The 19,690-nt window shown below is 33.2% G+C and overlaps 1 protein-coding gene across 1 annotated transcript in view; it reads right to left on the minus strand.

Moving 5' to 3' along the window:
- The window catches only part of L3MBTL4 (L3MBTL4, histone methyl-lysine binding protein), a 244,485-nt gene that overhangs the window by 211,234 nt on the left and 13,561 nt on the right, over positions 1–19,690 (minus strand). Inside the window, 5 exon segments of the mRNA XM_006920119.1 lie at positions 6,379–6,455; positions 7,567–7,721; positions 9,218–9,309; positions 11,128–11,263; positions 12,316–12,420. Of these exon segments, the coding sequence (XP_006920181.1) occupies positions 6,379–6,455; positions 7,567–7,721; positions 9,218–9,309; positions 11,128–11,263; positions 12,316–12,420 (565 nt within the window).

Below are 19,690 nucleotides of genomic sequence, written 5' to 3' on the forward strand. Positions count from 1 at the left end.
CCTTAAATAAAAGGCATCTACAAAAACCACAGCAAAAATCATACTTAATGTGGAAAGATTGAGCATTCTCCTAAAATCAGGAACAAGAAAAAGATATCTGATATTGCCTCTAGTATTTAACAATGGAAGGTACAGCCAGATAAAGTGGGAAAAATAAAAGGGATCTAGAATGGAAAGGAAAAAGTAAAAGTATCTCTACTTACAGATGACATAATTTTGCATATAGAGAATATCAAGGAATCTACACACATACACAAAAATATTAGAGCTAGTACACAAGTTCAGCAAAGTTCAGAATATAAAACCAATATACAAAAATAAAGTATTTCTACATATTAGCAATGAATGATCCAAAGATGAAATTAAGAAAATTTCACTTATAATAGCATGAAAACAGACCAAAGATATAAAGATAAAACTACATACTCATATACCTTATGAACATATATACAAAACTCCACAACAAAATAATAGTCAACTGAACCCAATAGCTCATTAAAAAGGTTATACATCATGAAACAAAAAAGAAAAACATCTCCCACATGATCATCTCAATAGATGCAGAAAAAGCATTTGACAAAAGTCAATACTCTTTCCTGATAAAAACACTTACAAAACTAGAAATAGAAGGAAACTTTCTTAGCATGAAACAGGGCATTTATTAAAAAAACAAAAACAAAAAAAAAAAACAGAGCTAACATCATACTCAGTGATGAGAAACCAAAATCTTTCCACCCTAAGATTGGGATGCCAGCTTTTATACAGCTATTCAACATTATACTGTAATTCCTACCCAGAACAATAAGTCAGGAAACAAAATTAACAGTCTTCAAATTGGAAATTTGAATCTTTGAACTTTGCTCTTTTAATAGATTGTCTAATTTTATATAGAATTCAAACAAAAAACCTACTAGAGCTAATAAACAATTTCAGTAAAAGTGCAGGGTACAAAATCAGTTGCATTTCTTTATGCCAGAAATAAATATTTCCAAATGGAAATAAATAAAACAATTCCATTTACAATAGCGTCCAAAAGAATAAAATATCTAGAAATAAATTTAACCAAGGAGATAAAAGACTTGTACACTGCAAACTAAAAAACACAGCTGACAGTAATTAAAAAAAGAATAAAGACATCCCATGTTCATGAACTGGAAAATTCAATATTGTTAAGAAGGCAACACTTCTTAAAACGATCTACAGATTTGGCGCAACCTTTATCATAATCCCAATAGTATTCCTCCAGAAATAAAAAAGCCAATCCTCAAATTCATATGGAACTGCAAGGGGTCACAGATAGCTAAAATAATCTTGAAAAAGAAAAACAAAGTTGGAGGATTCACACTTCCACATTTCAAAACTGACTACAAAGCTACAGTAATCAAAACAAGGAGTTTCGTGCAATAACACAAGAAAAAAATAAAAGGAATAATGATTGGGAAGGAAGAAATAAAACTTTGTTCACAGATGACTGTGTAGAATATCTAAACGAATCGACATAAAATTCCTGGACCTAATAAGCAATTGCAACAAAACTGCAGGACACAAGGTTAATGTATAAAATTAAATTGCTTTTTTACATATCAGCAATGAACAAGTGAAATTTTAAATTAAAACATAATACCATTTACGTTGGCACCCAAAATTATGAAATAAATATAATACCTAACAAAATATGTACAAGATCTATAAAAGGAAACTACGAAATTGCTGAAATAAATTAAATAACTAAATAGATAGTCCATGTCTCGTGGATAGGAAAACTCAATATTGCCAGGATGGCAGTTCTTCTCAACTTGATCTACAGATTCACTGCAAGCCCAATTAAAATCCCAGAAAGTTATTTTATGGATATTGACAAACTGATTCCAAAGTTTATGTAGAGAAGCAAAAAACTCAGAATGGTTCACACAATATCAAAAGAGAACAACAAATTGGAGGACTGGCATTATCCATGGTCTGAGTCTCACTATACAGCAACAGTAAGTAAGACAGTATAGTATTGGTAAAAGAATAGACAAATAGATCAATGAAACAGAATAGAGAGCCTAGAAATAGACCCATATAAATACAGTCAACTGATCTTTGACAATGGAACAAAGAAATACAATGGAGTAAAGGTAATCTTAACAAATAGTGCTGGAACAACTGGACATTCACATGCAAAACAATGATCCAAACAGAGACTTTACTCTCTTCACAAAAATTAGCTCAAAATGGATCACAGATCTAAAATGTAAAATGCAAAACTATAAATCTCCTAAAAGATAATATAGGAAAAAAACCTAGATAATTCTGGGTTTGGTGCTAACTTTTTAATATGACACCAAAGGTATAATTCATCAAAGAAATTTATATGCTGGACTTCATTAAAATTAAAAATCCCTTCTCTGTTAAAGACATTGTCAAGAGAATGAAAAGACTGGCAGAAAACATTTGCAAAATACAATGAAGGACTAATTCAAAATATACAAAGAATTCTTAAAGCTCGAAAATAGTAAAATCAACAACCTAATTTAAAAATAGGCCAAAAATCTTAACAGACACCTCACCAAAGAAGATTCACAGATGGCAAATAAACATGTCATCAGGAAGATGCAAATTAAAACAACGTTACCACTACACACTTATTACAATGTTGAAAATCCAAAACACTGACAATACCAAATGCGGGTGAGGATGTGGAGCAACAGAAACTCTCATTCACTTCTGGTAGGAATGTAAAATGGTACAGCCACTTTGGAGGACAGTTTGGCTGTTTCTTGACAAAACTAAACATACTCTTACCATATGATCTAGCAATTATGCTCCTTGATATCTACCCAAAAAGCTAAAAACTTATGTCCACACTAAAATCTGCAAATGAATGTTTACAGCAGGTTTACTTATAATTGCCAAAACTTGGAAACAACCAAGAGGTCCTTCAGTAGGTGAATGGATAAACAAACTGTGGTACATAGAGACAATGGAATATTATCCAGCACTAAAAAGAAATAAGCTCTCAAGGCATAAGAAAACATGAAGGAAACTTAAATGCATATTACTACCTAATAGAAGCCAATCTGAAAAGGTTATATACTGTATGATTCCAACTATATGGCACTCTGCAAAAGGCAAACTATGGAGAGAGCAAAAAGATCAATGGTTGCCAGGGGCTTACGGGGGTGGGAGAGATGACTAGGCAGACAACAGAGGATTTGGGGGCAGTGAAAATACTCTGTATGATACCACAATGATGGACACATGTCATTATACATTTGTCAAACCTACAGAATGGGTGATAACCATGTGTCAATGTCAGTTCAACAATTATAACAAATGTACTACTGTAGTGGTGGATTCTGATAACAGGGGAGACCATGCATTGTGCTCTGAACTTAAAATTTTTCTAAAAAATAACTTAAAAAAAAACTGTGATAAAGGAATAATGATAGGCATATAACAGAATTGAGAGTCTAGAAATAAATCTAAATATCTATGGCCAACTGATTTTCGACAATGGCGTCAAGACCATTTGATGGGAAAAAGCAGTTTCTTCAACAAATGGTACTGGGAGAATTGGATAACCAGCCGCAAAAGAATGTAGGCAAATCTCTACTTCACTTCATATACAAAAATTAAATCAAAATGGATCACCCTCAAATATAAGAGCTAAAACTATAAAAACAGGAGTTCTTCAAAATTTAAAACTACTGTACATCAAAGGGCATTGTCAAAAATGTGAAAATACAATCTATAAAATGGAAGAAAACATTTTCTAATCACTTATACAATATGGGTTTAATATCCAGAATATATTTTTAAACTCTTATGTTAATAAAGAATAGTAAATTGATATAATATTTAAATAATAATCTTAAATAATAAACAAACAATAAAAATAGCACCAAATTTTAAAAATGGACAAAGGATTTGAATAAATATTTCTCAAAAGAATATGTACAAATGGCCAATACCACATGGTAAGATGTTCAACATCATTTATCGTTAGAGAAATGCATATCAAAGCCATAAAGAGATACTGCTTCACACCCAGTGGGATGGCCGTAATTAAAAAGATAGACAATAAAATGTGTTGGTAAGGATGTGGAGAAACTGGAACTTTTATATGTGTAAAAAAATATGTAGCCACTTTTAAAAACAGTTTGGCAATCCCTCAAACACAGAGTTACCTCAGGACTCAGTCATTCTAGCATTATACCCAAGAGAAATAAACAATAAAGTTCATAATAGCATTATTCATAAAGTCAAGAGATGAAAACCAAATGCCCTTAAACTAATGAATACATGATCAAAAGATAGTATATCCATACACCGAAACATTATTTGTAAATAAAAAGGAATGAAGTACTGATACATGCTGAAAACATTATGCTAAGTGAATGCAGCCAGACTATGATTCTATTTACATGCAGTGTCCAGAATAGTCAAATCCATAGAAACATAAAGTAGATTAGTGTTTTCCATCACCTGAGAGGGAGAGGAGAATGAGGAGTAACTACTAACAGGTGCTGGGGGCAGGGTATGATATTCTTTTGAGAGTAATAAAAATCTCTGGCAATAAAAAGTGATGATGGTTGCACAACCTTATGAATATACTAACAACCATTGAATTTACACTAAACAATTTACACTAAAAAGTACTAAATGTACACTAAATGATGAAAATGATAGCATATGAATTATAGAAAAAAAGAGTGGATAAAGAATATACTACAGAGAAACAATGTATTTTCATATGAATTAGGGCTGGATGGCCAGTATTTTAGTCTACAAAAACACTTTTTAATTTGTAAAAGGAATACTAATAAGCGTGCAAGGTTAGGGGTAGGTTAATTGTAAGATTCTAATTTAAACATTGTATATCAGGACAAAAATCTCTTCAGAATTTTAAAATTAACTCCTAGTGAAGATAATCTGACCTCATAGTAGAAAATTTCTATTACTAAGTTAGTCTGGTTAAAACTATCACTCAGATTTCAGCATGGTGAGAATATTTACATAAGCAATTAATTCTACAGTGAAAACCAAAAGTCTGGATTGAATTGTGTTGCTACTTTTTACACTAAATAGTCTTCCATTCACATCCAACCAGGCCCTTAAGCCTCGGCCTCATCTGGGGTGCAGGAGGTTTGTTCTCCTCAATCCTTTGTGTATGTTAATGATGGAAGGATTCTGGACCTTCAATTCTTAATGTGCTGCATACCCTATTACCAGACTCACACAGCACAAACAGATAGGGGTGATGGACATAAAAACTGAGTTTATCCATGAAGTTAGTGAGAACAAGTTGCAAGCAGCAGAGAAGTTATTTCACCAGAGGAAAATGGAAAAGAGCCTGTGCAGTATCTTTAGGCACAACCACTCAGACCACATATTCCGAGATCTGACTAACATTTCACCTCATCATAAAGAACATCATCTAAAGTGAGCATTAGCCAATTTTACAGAAAAATAGGATAAACAAGTCTAAATCTGTGCATCAGAATTGGAGAAGATACTATATATTTTTATAAAACTTTTCAAGACTATATTTTTGAGTAGGTTGTGGGATTTTTGTTTATTTTGTTTTGTTTGGCTTGTTTGTTGTTTTTAAATCTTGGACTTTTTTCACTGAACTCAAGAAATTGATGAGAAATCCTGATATTTCCCTATACTTAAGGGGAGAAAAGATCTAAAAAACAGCAAAATTCCAGAATCATTCAAATTAAAAGGTAAACATCTGCTCTGTTTAAAATGGCATAATCCCTACTTTATCTTCTATATATTTTTTATTGAAAGAAAATAGGTTTCTCTCAGAATATTGTTTTAAAAATGTTAAGATTACACAGCCACTATATCTAATTCATTTTAAAATGAAAAAAAACATGGATTTGATAGAGCAAATCTCTAAAGTAGTTCTTAATACTTCTGTAACAAGAAAAATATAACTAAAAAGAGTCTCAAGTTCAGTGCTTACCTATCATTAAATTGGCTTGGTGAAGGGGCCTGGCAAGTCTGGAGACTCACTGTTAACTCTCACTTCTTAGATTTCTACACTTCTTACACTGAACTCCAAAGTAAAGTATATTTAATAATTTTATGGTTCAATTAATGAATTAACATAAGTTATAAGATAAATTATGTAGCTATAAATAGCTTGTTTTAAATGTTGATCCACAGCAATGATACTCATTTTGTTGGATAAAATATTTTAGCAATTTTTTTTAATGGTGCTCAATTCACCTTTATAAACAAGTCTGTTATTGTTATGAGGAAGAACATGGAGATTGCAGATATATAGGTCACCTGGTGGTACAGAACCTTGTACAGTATTTACATCATATACTTTGTATTGAAATATGGTTTATGTAAATGAAAACAAGAATGGCCACTCACCTTGAGGTGCTATCAGAGTTCTTCCATTTTCCTGACACCAACCAACTGGCTGGACATAAGGACTATTTACATTACACCTGCAGAAACAGGATTCTATTTTAGATCCCATTTTACTCAATGTCAGAGGAAAAAAAAAATCAAAGAGTAATGAACATTCTGCTTATTAATTAAAGGATACCATGGAAGATATTACTTCACAGCTAAAATATTATTTTACAGCTAGAATGAATTAGAACGATTTTTTAGTACTGTATTTTATAAACTGAGTAAGCAAACTTCTCTTTTACATAATCTTCTTGAAATTTAAAAGCACACACAAAAAATGTATTTGACTAGGATCTGAACTGCCAGCGACATCTCCAAAGAGTGAACATTTTAATAAACCTCTTCTATCACTTCTTGCTAGCAGCAAGGAAAATATTAATAGGCCAGTCCAAATTTTAATAGGACAGCCCAATCAGACTCCATATATATGGACTGCATACTTGTTCCCTCTCCTCTTCAAAGAACACAGGCTATTCCACCTAAGACACATATGACAATTATTCTATACTCTTCTTCTTGGTTCAAGGAAGAAAACAGAGTCCCCTTCATTCATGCACATGAAGAACCACAGCCTCAGGCTGAGACTTGCTGGTTATGCAGGACACACTGTGAAGAAAGACTGCAAAAATGATTTTTGCCATGCCTTCTTCCATATTTCTGTTTTTTGCCCAGAAAACCCTTTTAACTCGTGCAATGTTAGTTTAATGGTATTATAGCATAGATTTTCTCTGCTCCCCACGGGCTTTCAAATATTTCACTTCATTCTCCCTGAATCTTCTCTTTTAAGAATATGATAGGTGAGTTCAACAGTTTTCAGGAAAAATATACTGCAAGTTCTTAACTTGCTCTTCACAAAAATGTTTCCCTTACAAACTAGACAAAATATAGTGAAGTGCCCTGAACTGGTCATATTATTTCATATGAGGGAGGCCTCATTAGGTAACCTCTCATGGAATGAAGGAAGTTTCTCAGGCTCTTTAATTCAACAATTCATGCAGAAGAGAAAGTAGTGAAAAGTCACCCACTAAATTCCTGATGTTCATAACTTTAAAAACAATAAGAACAGCAACAGTGCTTGAATGAAAAGAAATTCTTAACAGCAAACATGAACACAAGAAAATAAAATACACATTGGTGTCTCACCAGTAATCGTAACTATCATCCCAATTGTCAAAATGCACTAGTAAGCGATCTTCAACAGTATCTGCTATGGTTGCCACACACACCAAAGAAGGGTTCTTCCTGTCGATGGCCTCCAGCTTCATTCCAACCTGAAATTCTTTAGGCATTGGCCCATTCTAACACAGCACCAGAAGAAAGAGGCACAAAAAGAAACAAGAACACCAAACAGGAGTGAGCCACTGTCAAAACGTCTATGATGTTTAGCATCAGAAAAGTCTATAGGGTATCAACACTTACTCTCTTGAATGATGCTAGCAAATGCCAGTAAAAATATTCCAGCAAACTGTTAGGAAGTTTACATTTAGAACAAAGACCCAGGAAATCAGCTTTTACATTGGGCTTTTCTTTTTCTTTGCCCAGATCAGTTTTTCTTCCCTTATCATTGTCATCTTCCAAACTCTTCAGTTCTTAGAGTATTTTGTATTAGTTTTAAAATACGATGTTTACTGAATACGGCAGTATAATTTCCTCTCCTCCCCAAAGGCTTTGAATAGTTTCCAAATACCATTATTTGAAAAAGTAATAGAGATATATGCTCTTTAGTGGCAAAATTATCATTTACTTTGATCAGAAGTGAATAGTGGCTTTCACAATATTTAAGGAACATAGGCACTAATCCACAAAGAAGTTAGAGTTGAAAAAATCTAAATGCTTTTTATAGTATCTGCACATATTTTTAGTGTTAAAAAATACTAAGGACTATGATTTACAGTAATATTACAATGACAAGCCCCACTTTTGGAAAGCTATAATTAGCTAGTCCTGGGATTCAGGAAGTATCCATACAATATATCTGGGGACTAGAAGAGGTTTTTTTCTCTACGATTAACATGAAACCCTGATTTCTGTTTTCCTTTAGCACATTACATTTTTAAAAGCAATTTCACATTTGTTTCCTTGATGCAATTCTATGAATCACATCAAGAAGTTGTATAACATAGATTTCAAGATCAAGACACTGAAGCTTGGAGAAGCTGGGTGAGTGTCCTACACAGGGACACAGCCCACAGATGGCAGGACTGACCTCTGACCCTAGGCTTCCTAACCCCTTCTCCTGATTGTGGCCTCACTGCTGGGCCCAGAGAGGGACTTAGAGCTACAACTTATCTTCACTCTCTCCTAATGACTTGTTAGTTTGCTGGGTGCACAGGTAGCATAAGTGCACTCTACCCAAATCTTCATACACTCCTTGAGTCTGTATGAAATGTCACCTTCATTCTCATTACACATATATCCAACTAGGCTGAGTACATTCAAAGTCTACCTGGGATTATCTACTGGTCTCAAAACACCAAAACTAAGTTTAAATGACTACCTAACTGGAAGCACTGGAAAAAACAAACAAACAAACAAAAAAAAACAAAAAAAAAAACCTAAAAGGCATTTTAAACTTTAGCAGACTTTAAATATAAAGCTTTCAACTCTCTCCATCTAATGAAAATATTTAATTATATGTTTAAAAGGGTAAAAAAGATATACCCATAGGAAACTGACAAATTAAGTGAGAAAAATCAATAAGAAGCAAAAGATTCTCAAAAGATAAAATTTCATATTTTAAAAATTTAAGCTCCAGGAAAAAAATCTAATTTATACTGAGGCAGAAAATACTTACAGAACTTCTGTTTCTGAATAATTTCTTGGGAGCATTTTGCAATTTGCAGGCCTTCAAATAATCCATCCAAACAAATTTATCTTTTCTATAACCTAAGAAAAAAATGGATTACTCAAGATACCCACATGATATAACTATGTGCATATCAAATACACAATTCTTATTCAATCTTCTGCCATAAATTCAATGTCCTTTAGGAGACCATGAAAGATTTAAATTAAAATCTCTAGATCTTTCAATGTTTTTTAATGTGTGAAATTCAAAATTGTTGAGTGTGATTTCTCACCATGCATTTCATGCCCCACAAACTTTTTAAATTGATTAGAATATGGAATTGGTACCATGGTGGCTTGATGGGTGTCTCGTCTCCCAATAAGACTTTCCCAAATGGGCAAAGAGAAGAGACAAAAGTTCCTGAGGTTGTCATCACTCCTGAAGAGGCCCATGTCACCAAGACCATTAGAGATGAAACAATCCAGGGTGCCAGACACTTGGTGTAAATTATAGAAACACTTTCACAATCCAGAGACTATTTGGTACCTCCAGCTTTCTGATCCATATCTTTACAGGTTCCCATTTAAAAAAAAATGCCTTATCCTCCCATCCATGTGCCCTAAAGTGGCTCACAGGGTGCTGGGCCCAAATAAAATGGACTCAATAATATTTTATGAGTGTTACACTTAAAATAAATGTCAAACACCTTGCATATCTTCAAGGCCAAGGTTACATCTCCAACTTCATCCCCTACCTTCTTGCCCTTGCTTCTTCGTTCCAGCCACATTCATCTCCTTGTGATTCCTCAACTACACCAAGTACACTCTGGCCCCGGGGCATTTACTCTTGTTTTTCTCTTTGACAACCACTCTTATCCAGGTAGCCACATTGTTTTCTCATTTCATCCACATGTCAGATGTCACCTTCTCAGGCCTTTCTTCCCCATGTTAAGTCAAAGAGTATCCTGTGACACTCTCAGTCCTCCCACTCTGCCACTGTCTGACACAATTTTTATCTTTGCTCATCATTTTTCTCCCCTCTAGAATGAAAGCCCCATGAAGGCAGAGACGGTTTATTTTATGTAGTGCTATATCTCCAGTGTCTGCACAGAGTAAGGACTCCATAAATACCTACTGAATGAATGAGCCTGTGGCCTGTTATCAACTTCCATGAAATCCAGCAATCTTAAGGAACTCTGTCATTAATCTCAGGGACTGATCCCAAAGGATACCCTGAGGTGGTTACTAAGAATAAAATGACTATATACCGACTCCAGAAGTGTCCACAATCATCAAATAGTCTAATATCTAAGCAGGAGACCTTAGATCTTATATAGATGTTTACTGTGCAAAGAAACGGGTCCACTGGCATTTCAGCTGGTCAAATCCTCACCTCACTAGCACCCAACAAATAAGAAAGGCTTCAGTCACATTTGCCAGCCTCAGATTCCTCTAGCACATAACAAAAAACAAAGATAAAAATGTTATTTCCCATCAAAAGAAAACAGCGAAATTGTTTTCTCTTTCATAGTTCCCTATTCTCCATTTAAACAAATGATAGTGAATCAAGTTTCTTCATGTATAGTATCACCAATTGATATGTTTCATTTCGATTTAAACATTAGTTTATTGATTTATCATAAGGTTTAATAAATTTTATGTAAAATAAAATGTTCTCATAAGGTTTTATTTCTGCCCTAGGTACCTTATCAGAATATCTGACTTAAATAGTCATTGATGCTTTTCTTTTAAAGACATTTATTTCTAAGAATGGTATTCTTGCAGACCTACTGCATTTTGTAAATCAAACTTTCATTTTGGAAATCAATTCACACCAGGCTCTCTTTTTATTATTTCATGAAATGTTGTTAAAGTAAAACTGAAATAACAACTGACTCTCTTTCCATCCTGGCTTACCCTTAGGGATGTGCAATTCATGCTTGGTTTTTTCACACCATCCTACAGGATGAATGTCAGGGGAACCAGCATTGGTCCAAAAATCGTAGCAGCTTAAATAACCATCAAAATGAAGCCTTAGACGGTAACCACACACCTGCAAAATGGAATGTTTGCAATTGTTCGCTGTGTCATGCATTTAAAGTATATACAAAATTAACAAAATATTCATATATTCTGTCAGTGCCATCAACATATATGAACCAATCCTCTCATTCAAATGTGTTTGTATAACAGAACAAATTTATAGATGACATGTGAATAAGACAAAATACACTGTCTTTCAAGTACCTAGAATTTTTTTCTGCAAAAAAGGAACCCTTGTAGTAAGTCTAGGAATCTGAGGTCAATTTACATGTCCATTAATTGATGAGTTTATTATTTCAATAAGTGTCAAATATTCCTTTCAGAAACCCCATCTCCTACTGTCTGGCTTGAATTCATATCCTAAGACAAAGTAAGCTAAAATATAGAGTGAAACCAAAATAGGTATGGTCTTATTTCGACTCTAACATATAAATCTACCATACTCAATAAAGGAATTAATAAAACAGTCTGAGAAAAATACCTCTAGACATGCTATATAAGTTTAATAACTATAATCAATCAGTAAATTAAGTGCATAGTGTTTCTATCTTTGATGTTATTAAAAACATACAAGTGTTTTATCAACCTAATATAAAATGTTTAGTAAATATCACATTTTATAAGCCATTTACTTTCATCAATGGCTCTTCACTCTATATAATCTTCATAAAATGTATGTATTTATGTAAATATATCATTCATATGCATGGATATTTTTCATGTGCATTTCTCATTAGTTCAGCTAAAACTTGAATAATTATGTCTCTTTTAATAGACAAATGCAACACTGTGGGATTCACTGATTGTTATCAACCTCAGGTGAAAACTATTTACCAGTTAAATCAAGAGTCACTGCTAGTGATGAAGAATTTATTAGAAAGCTAATCTTCAGAAGAAAAAGAATTCATTAAGAAACATATTTCACTCATCACTGACTAAAATAAATCTATAATGTACTGGAACTTGTTTATATTGTAAAGTACTCAAATTCATTATTCTCTAGAAAATTCTCTTCTATCACTGTGCAATTAATTAGCCCAAGACAATAACACCATCTCTTACCTCAGCTACAGAAAGCACACAAAATACAGATGGATGTCGGGGGTCAATGCCTTCTAATCTCATTCCAACCTGGAAACCATTTTCGTGCTCCGGAAAGGACTGATCCTATGAGATTTCATAATATAACATTAGCCACTGAAATATCTTCACAATGTGATATTAAAACAGTTGGTGTGGCCATGCATACAATCAAGAACTTACTGTACCAGTTTGGAAGTTTATGAATATAGCTAAAGACAGAAGACTGCTCAATATTTGGCCTTCAAAGATGGTTAGATCATTTTTATGTGTTTTGAAATAGTTCATCTATAAAACAGTATATCCTGTGAACTCCTAATTTATTCCTTTTGCCCATTTTTCCTTAATGATTTGAAGGAGCTCTTCCTATACTCTGGAGACAATCATTTGTTGGTTATAACGATGATCTATTTCCAGTCTGTGACTTGGCCCTCCTTTGTTGCAAAGGAGTTTTTTTAACTTTGTAAAATATGTCAATTATTTCTTGTGCAGTTTGTACATCTAGTCTATGAAATCCCTTGCAACATGAAGTCACACAGATATTCTCCTAGTGCTCCTTTAAAACTTTTGTTCTTCACATTTAAATCTACAATGCAACTGGAATTGATTTTTTCTATGGTGTGAGGTAGGGGTCTATTTCTTTCATACGGAAAGCAAAGTATTCGACAAAAATTTTGGAATAGTCATTTGATCTGAAAAGATTTTTCTGTTATACATACTTGTGGGTCTACTTCTGGCCTTTTTATTCTGTTCATTGGCTAATATGCCTATATCACATTTTCTTATTTGTTTATAATGAGTCTTTCTATCTGGAGGGCAGTCTTAGTCTTTATCATATTGAGTTTTACAATTCAGGAACTAGTTCCCTCTCCATTTAATCTAATTATTTTCTCTGTCCAAGAGGTTTTCTAAATTTTCATAGACTTCAAAAATGCTTTGTTATACTTATTTCTGTGCACCTTTTAATGCTTATCGCCATTGTAAATGGAATCGATTTCATAATAGACTTCCTAATTTGTTCCCATTCATTATTATTTTCTTTAATAAATAAAGAAAATAGTGGTCTTATTTCTCATAGCCTTGCTGAATTAGTATTAGCAATTAGTAAATTTCCAATTAGCAAATTTACAGACAGAAAGTGTCTGTCTTTCAAGCAGATTTAGCATTACTAGTCAATTTATTCCTAATTACAAATAAACGTATATACTAATGGAAAATGATGATTAAAACCTAGTTTAACAGCTACTTTTTAATCAGTTATTACTATTTATTACTGCTTAACATATAAATGCCTATTTTAGAGTAAAATTTATTCTTTTGAAAATATTTTCACTTAAAAATAATGTCAAACTTAAAGAAAAGTTGCAAGAATGAAATAGTACAGAGAATACTTATAGCCTTTGCTGAGATTTAATTATAATGTTCTACCTCATTTGTTTTATCATTTCCATCTGCTTCCTCTCTCATATGTCTGTGTGTATGCAGAAACGGATATATACATACAAATATACATATACATGTACACGTGATTTTTTTTCTGAATTGTTCAAGGGCCTTTTAACCCTAAGTACTAAATATGTTCCCATAAGAGTAGTATATTTTCCATGAGAATAGGAACATTCTATTACATTAAAAAATAGCTCATTTATCAGTTTCTGTAAATTTAACATTTTTATAACACTGTAACTAATCTTCTATTCATATTGCCATTTTTCCTATTTATCCAGCAATGAACTTTATAAAAATTTTCCCCATCCAGAATAGGATTCAGTCTAGGGTCAGATATTAAATTTAGCTGACATGTCTCTTTAGTATTCTTTGACCTGGAACATTTTCCGTAACATTTCTTTATCTTTTATAACATTGACATTTTTAAAGAACATACTCTTTCCACTCCTCCATTTTATTAAAATAGAAAGTTCCTCGTTTTGGATTTGTCTCATGTTTTCTCATGATTAGATTCAGGTTACACATTTTTTTACCAGTCTACTACATGGGTGATAATGTGTCCTCAGGATACCACATGTGGAGTCACATGATATTCGTGTGTTTCCTCATTGGTGATGTTAATTTTGATCACACAATTACAGTGTTGTCCAATTCCTTCACGATACAGTTATATAAAGGACACACATATACATACATAAACATGTATAAATGTATATACATATATGCATACATATACATTTTAATATATGCATACATATACATTTTAATAAATCATAAGTTCAAGCAGATTCATTTTATTCCCATCCATTCCCAAAGGGTTTATACTGCCTTCTTCCATCCATATTTATATTTCCCCTCTAAAACAAGGTCAACACATTTACTCATGTGCTAAATCCTGTATCTGTTATAATTGCAGAATGGTTTCACCCACACTACTATAATTAAAACCTATACAATTCAAGATTTGTTCTCAATTTTCCCTCCCTATGCTGCCATCCACGAATACGGCAAATAGTTAAAAACTACTTGGATTCATTCTTTTTTTCTTTTTTCAGTGCAGTTATGGCATTCATTTGAAATACAGTGGAGTTTGTTTCAATTTGCTCTCAGTTCTTAAAGATTGAATTTTATATTTTAATATGTAGAATGTTAACATGCTTCCAAAGTTAAAACAATACACAAAGGAGCTCAAAGACATGTTTCTCCTCCGCGCATCCCATCCACTTGCTCCACCTCTTGTGTGTGAACAGCTTCACTCTTTTCTGGTTTATCCCTCCAGGATTTCTCTTTGAAAAAATAAGCAGTTGTGTTTACGATTTTTTTCTTAATTTTCCCTTTCTTCTAACTAAAGGTAACATACTATACAGGCTGTTTTCACTTCCTGATGTCTCCTGGACACCGCTCCATCTCAGGTCACAGCGACTGGTCACATTCTTTTTTCATAGCTGCACCGCACTTCGCTGTGGGCAGGTACCATAGTTTATTCAACCGTCTATACTTGGGCGCATGCCTTTTTTTATATGAAAATGAAATGGTTTTAAAATTGTTTATGAGTTGGCTTGTAAAATGTCATTAAAAACTTTCTTACATTCACAAATCATTTTAGAAGCTTCCAAGGAAAATCTTAAAAGATGAGAAAACCCAAAAATGAAATGGTGAGAATGAATGATTTCTCAGGAATATTTCTACAAAAATAAATGTCATGTGTGTATTTAACTCTCCCAGCCTTATCACATCTACTCTGTTTTCCGGCAGATTTATTTAACAAGTTTCGTGTCACTACCTCCTGTTCATGGCTTTGAAATTTCTCAGTTAACTTCAAAAGCACCTCACACATACACATAGCCCTACAGCATTTATAGGAAAGCAAAGGGAAAGAAGAGACCATGAAGCAAAGGGAGTATATTAATATTGCTGAAAGGAAATTTAAAAAGCTGTGGAAACTGAAAGAACATTTTTTATGTTTTAACAAAACTGAAAGGTGCAGAATTGGGACCAGTATTATATTGAGCAGACTATACTTTCTTATTACAGGTGAATGATAAATTTAAGAGATTGGTGATAACTCACAGCCAGGAGTTAGGATGATCAATGTTACCCTTGTCAGCATTTCAAAATGGTTTTTCAATTGAACATTCGGGAGCCTTGTATAATGTTGCAAGGAACACTTATGTGGCTAAAACAGCCACAGCATTCTTTGAAGGTTTCAAAGAAAAACATTCTATTTTAACAATCTTAAAGGCAACATTTAGTGAGAAATATCACTGCCTTTCATCGATCTCTTCTGTTGGATGGTCTATTCAAAAAAGATTTAATGTTTTTTCCTTTCTAAAAATCTTATATTTTAATGAACCTAATTGATAGCTGTACTTACAAAATTATGTTTTAGATGAAAAAAGGGAACTGAAATCACATTTAAAGCAAACAATAAGCCCACTAAATTCAGTCATAAAAAACAGTAAAGTCTATAGACCTAAATAAAACTTTTACAGATAAATGAACTCAAGCCCAGAGAGGTTAGGAGACTTTCTCAAGGTCACTCAACTAGTTTAGTAGTAGAGCACAACTAAGAACACAAGTCTTCTGACAGCCTGACAACCATGTGTTCAGTATAAGGAGACAGATTTGGCAACAAAACAGGCAAAACAAAATGTGGCTTGAGGCCATGGAAGCCTTCAAGGACATTTCCAGAGAAAAGCCATGTGCTCTTGGGTACAGAAGTTAAGGTGTTTTGTCACTTTCTTTTCCAAGAACAATTGCAAAATAATGCTTTCTAGTATAGAATTGATAAAATTGTCGCTAATGATGAAGAAGGATTATTCAAAGTTCCATATCTCAGAGAAAAAGCAAGTACAAATTACATACTATTATTTTTTAAATAAAATGAGTCAGAGCATTAGGGGGGAAAAAAACCCAAAACTACAAAAACAAAACACCATGCCTAGAGAAAAGCAGACAGGCTACTGGCAAAATTCTTTTATGAAATACAGTGTATAAGAGCACTAATTATCATATGTGTGTGCCAGCAGAGCTTTGCTGTGTGTGTGGACGGAGTAACAAATGTACAGTGTGAACAGCTCCTGGACACTTGGTAGAAAGATGTGAGAAATTCCAGGCAACATTTTACTCTGTTTATCACTGCAAGCCCTGGTACAAGAGAAGAAAGATTACGCTTGTAATGATTATTTCTGAGCCACTGTACAGCCTGGAGAAGGTTAGTGGCCACCAACACTGGCAAAACATCATCTAGAGCTGTGTGTTATGGAAGAATGTTGATACGCTAAGTGGAAGTGAATGCCCAAAGGCATTCAATTTTATGCACAGGCAAAAGCTGGCAGTCAACAACATTTTCCTGATCTTAACACTGAAATAAATGGAAGAAATCGAAGCCACTGAGGCACACGTTTTTAGCATGCTAAAAATGGTAAGGACCCCAGGACTCTGGTTTCTAAGCCTTCATGTGATGGCTGTCAAAGGGAAACATGTTCATAGGAATTTTATATGCAGATGATAAAAACAAAATTTCTTGTAACAGCAAAGACCATTGCCAAAGGTTCAGAGGCCTTCATAAGTGGTTTATCATAGCAACATCTTTAAAATCTCAAATTGCCTCAATGTTTATGTATCTCCAGTGCTAAAATTTCACAATTTTAAAAGTGAAAGATAAGATACCAGAAGTTTTATGCAGGCAAACTGTGATTTATATAGCTTGACCACAGAGAGTTTAAATCTTTGTCAACACTTGATGATTCTCTTCATTCGATGTGAAAAAAAAAAAAAATCATTTTATTGGTAGCCTGAAACTAATTTAAATACTGCAGAATGGAACATGAAGAAACCATTTTTCCTGAGACAAATACAACCAAAGAGATAGTTATGAATGCATTTGCTGCTCTCTCTAACGTAGATAGAATCAAACTGCCAGGTTTTGAGTATGATATTGTTGACTTAGAATTTGATATAACAAAAGGAATCTGAGTTTATGTTTGAGCTGAATATCTAGGATGATCCAGATCTCTCTGAGGAACCACCCAACACTTGCTATCATAGCCCACATTCTATATTGATTAGATACATATTTCTCATTAAACAGAAACGAAAAGTGAAGAATGAAAAGAAAAGGTGATGGAGCCTGAGCTATCCTTTTTCAAGGTGACTTTTATCCAACAAGAGCTTGTGTAGCACTTAACTCTGGACTAGATTCTGTACTTTATAAATATCAACTCATTAAATCATCATGAAAACACTATGAAGTAGATATTATTATGTACATTATACAGATGATGAAACTGGGGCACAAGAGGTTATGTAATAAGCCTAAGACCATAATATGTGTCTAGTTCTAGTGTATGGGTGACTAGTCAATCTGAAAGATCATTTATGAAAGGTTATGAGCAATGAGCAACACTGTCCAACTCACTGACTAAAGACTTCATAATTTTTAAATTTTTAATTAAAACTTAGAGTATTTTTAATTAAAACTTAGAGTATTTTTAATTAAAACTTAGAGTTTTTTTAATACCTAAAATTGGTGGTCTGAGTACCTTTATCTGTTCTATATGACTATTAAATGATTCCCAGATGCCAAAAGTTTGAAAACAGTGCCATATAGAGAGTGCCATACTATCATATGTGGGAATTTAATATAAAAGAAAAGTAGCATTTTAAATCAAGAGAGTAAACATAAATTTCATTAGGACACAGGACTATCCATTTGGGGAGAAAAATTGAATTACATTTCTATCACAATAGCATATACAAAAATAAAATTAGATGGAGAGAAAATAGACACAATACAATGAATACAATGCAGCTATTTAAAAAGCAAGATGCAGACTAGGATCTGTTCAGGTGGCATGATAGTCATGAAATGCTGATAAACAGAAAGCAAGTATTAGACCACTAATATACAACTACTTATATAAACATTTTCCACCTATCTACATAACTACATGGATATAAATCTAAAAGTAAACACATCAAATTATTTTGAGTGTTTCACCTAAAGAGGGGAACAGAGAGAAAGCCCTTAATTTTTATAGTCTTCTGTCTTGTTTGAATTTTTAAATGGTATTGTAATTTTTTTAAAAAATCAACACATAAACACAATTAAGTGATGATGATGCTAGGCAAGTAAGCGGGACACAGGTCACGAGAAGCCTTCCTTGTATGTCTTGTTAAGGATCTTTTAGTTTATTTTTAGTCGACAAAGCATTAAAAGATGTTTTTAAGTAGAGGAGAAAAGACATTCTTGCATTTTATAAAAATCTTATTACTGGCAGTGTGAAGACTTAATTAGAAAAGTAGCAAGACTAGAAATAGGAAAGATGGGTAAGGAGGCTTTTAATATATACTGATATTGAAAACTTCTCTCGTACACGTACAGTATTTAACTTAGTGTATTTAGCCTTAAAATCCCCTGTATTGGAACTATTACAATCCCCATTTCGCATATGAGGAAATAAAGGCTCAGAGAAGTTCACAAATGCTCCATTTGTACAGTTAGTAAACACCTGGAATTCAAATTCAAACCCTGTTCTGCAAACTTATATTACATTCCAGAATTCTGCAATTTCCTGGACAAGTGATAAGGAAGAGCTCAATCAATGCAGAGCAAAAGCTGGAATGAAGGGAAGGGATCAAATTCAATAGCTATTTAGGAGGTAAAACGGGCAGTACCTGATGAATGGCTGGATACAAAGGATCAAGAAGGTAGAGAATTTAAACTGATACCCAAGTTTCAGGGTTGGAAAAAAATTCCCAAATTTTCTATCGCATGATAATTTTTACTTTTACAATGTTATCAATAATTGATACTTTCAAGAACTTTATGGACAGCTCATGAACAACTATATTTTCATATGTTCTTTTCAATTCCAACTTTCTGATGCATTGTTAAAGCTTCAAT

This window comes from Pteropus alecto, unplaced genomic scaffold (genome assembly GCF_000325575.1).
Source record: "Pteropus alecto unplaced genomic scaffold, ASM32557v1 scaffold146, whole genome shotgun sequence".
NCBI classification, from domain to species: domain Eukaryota; kingdom Metazoa; phylum Chordata; class Mammalia; order Chiroptera; family Pteropodidae; genus Pteropus; species Pteropus alecto.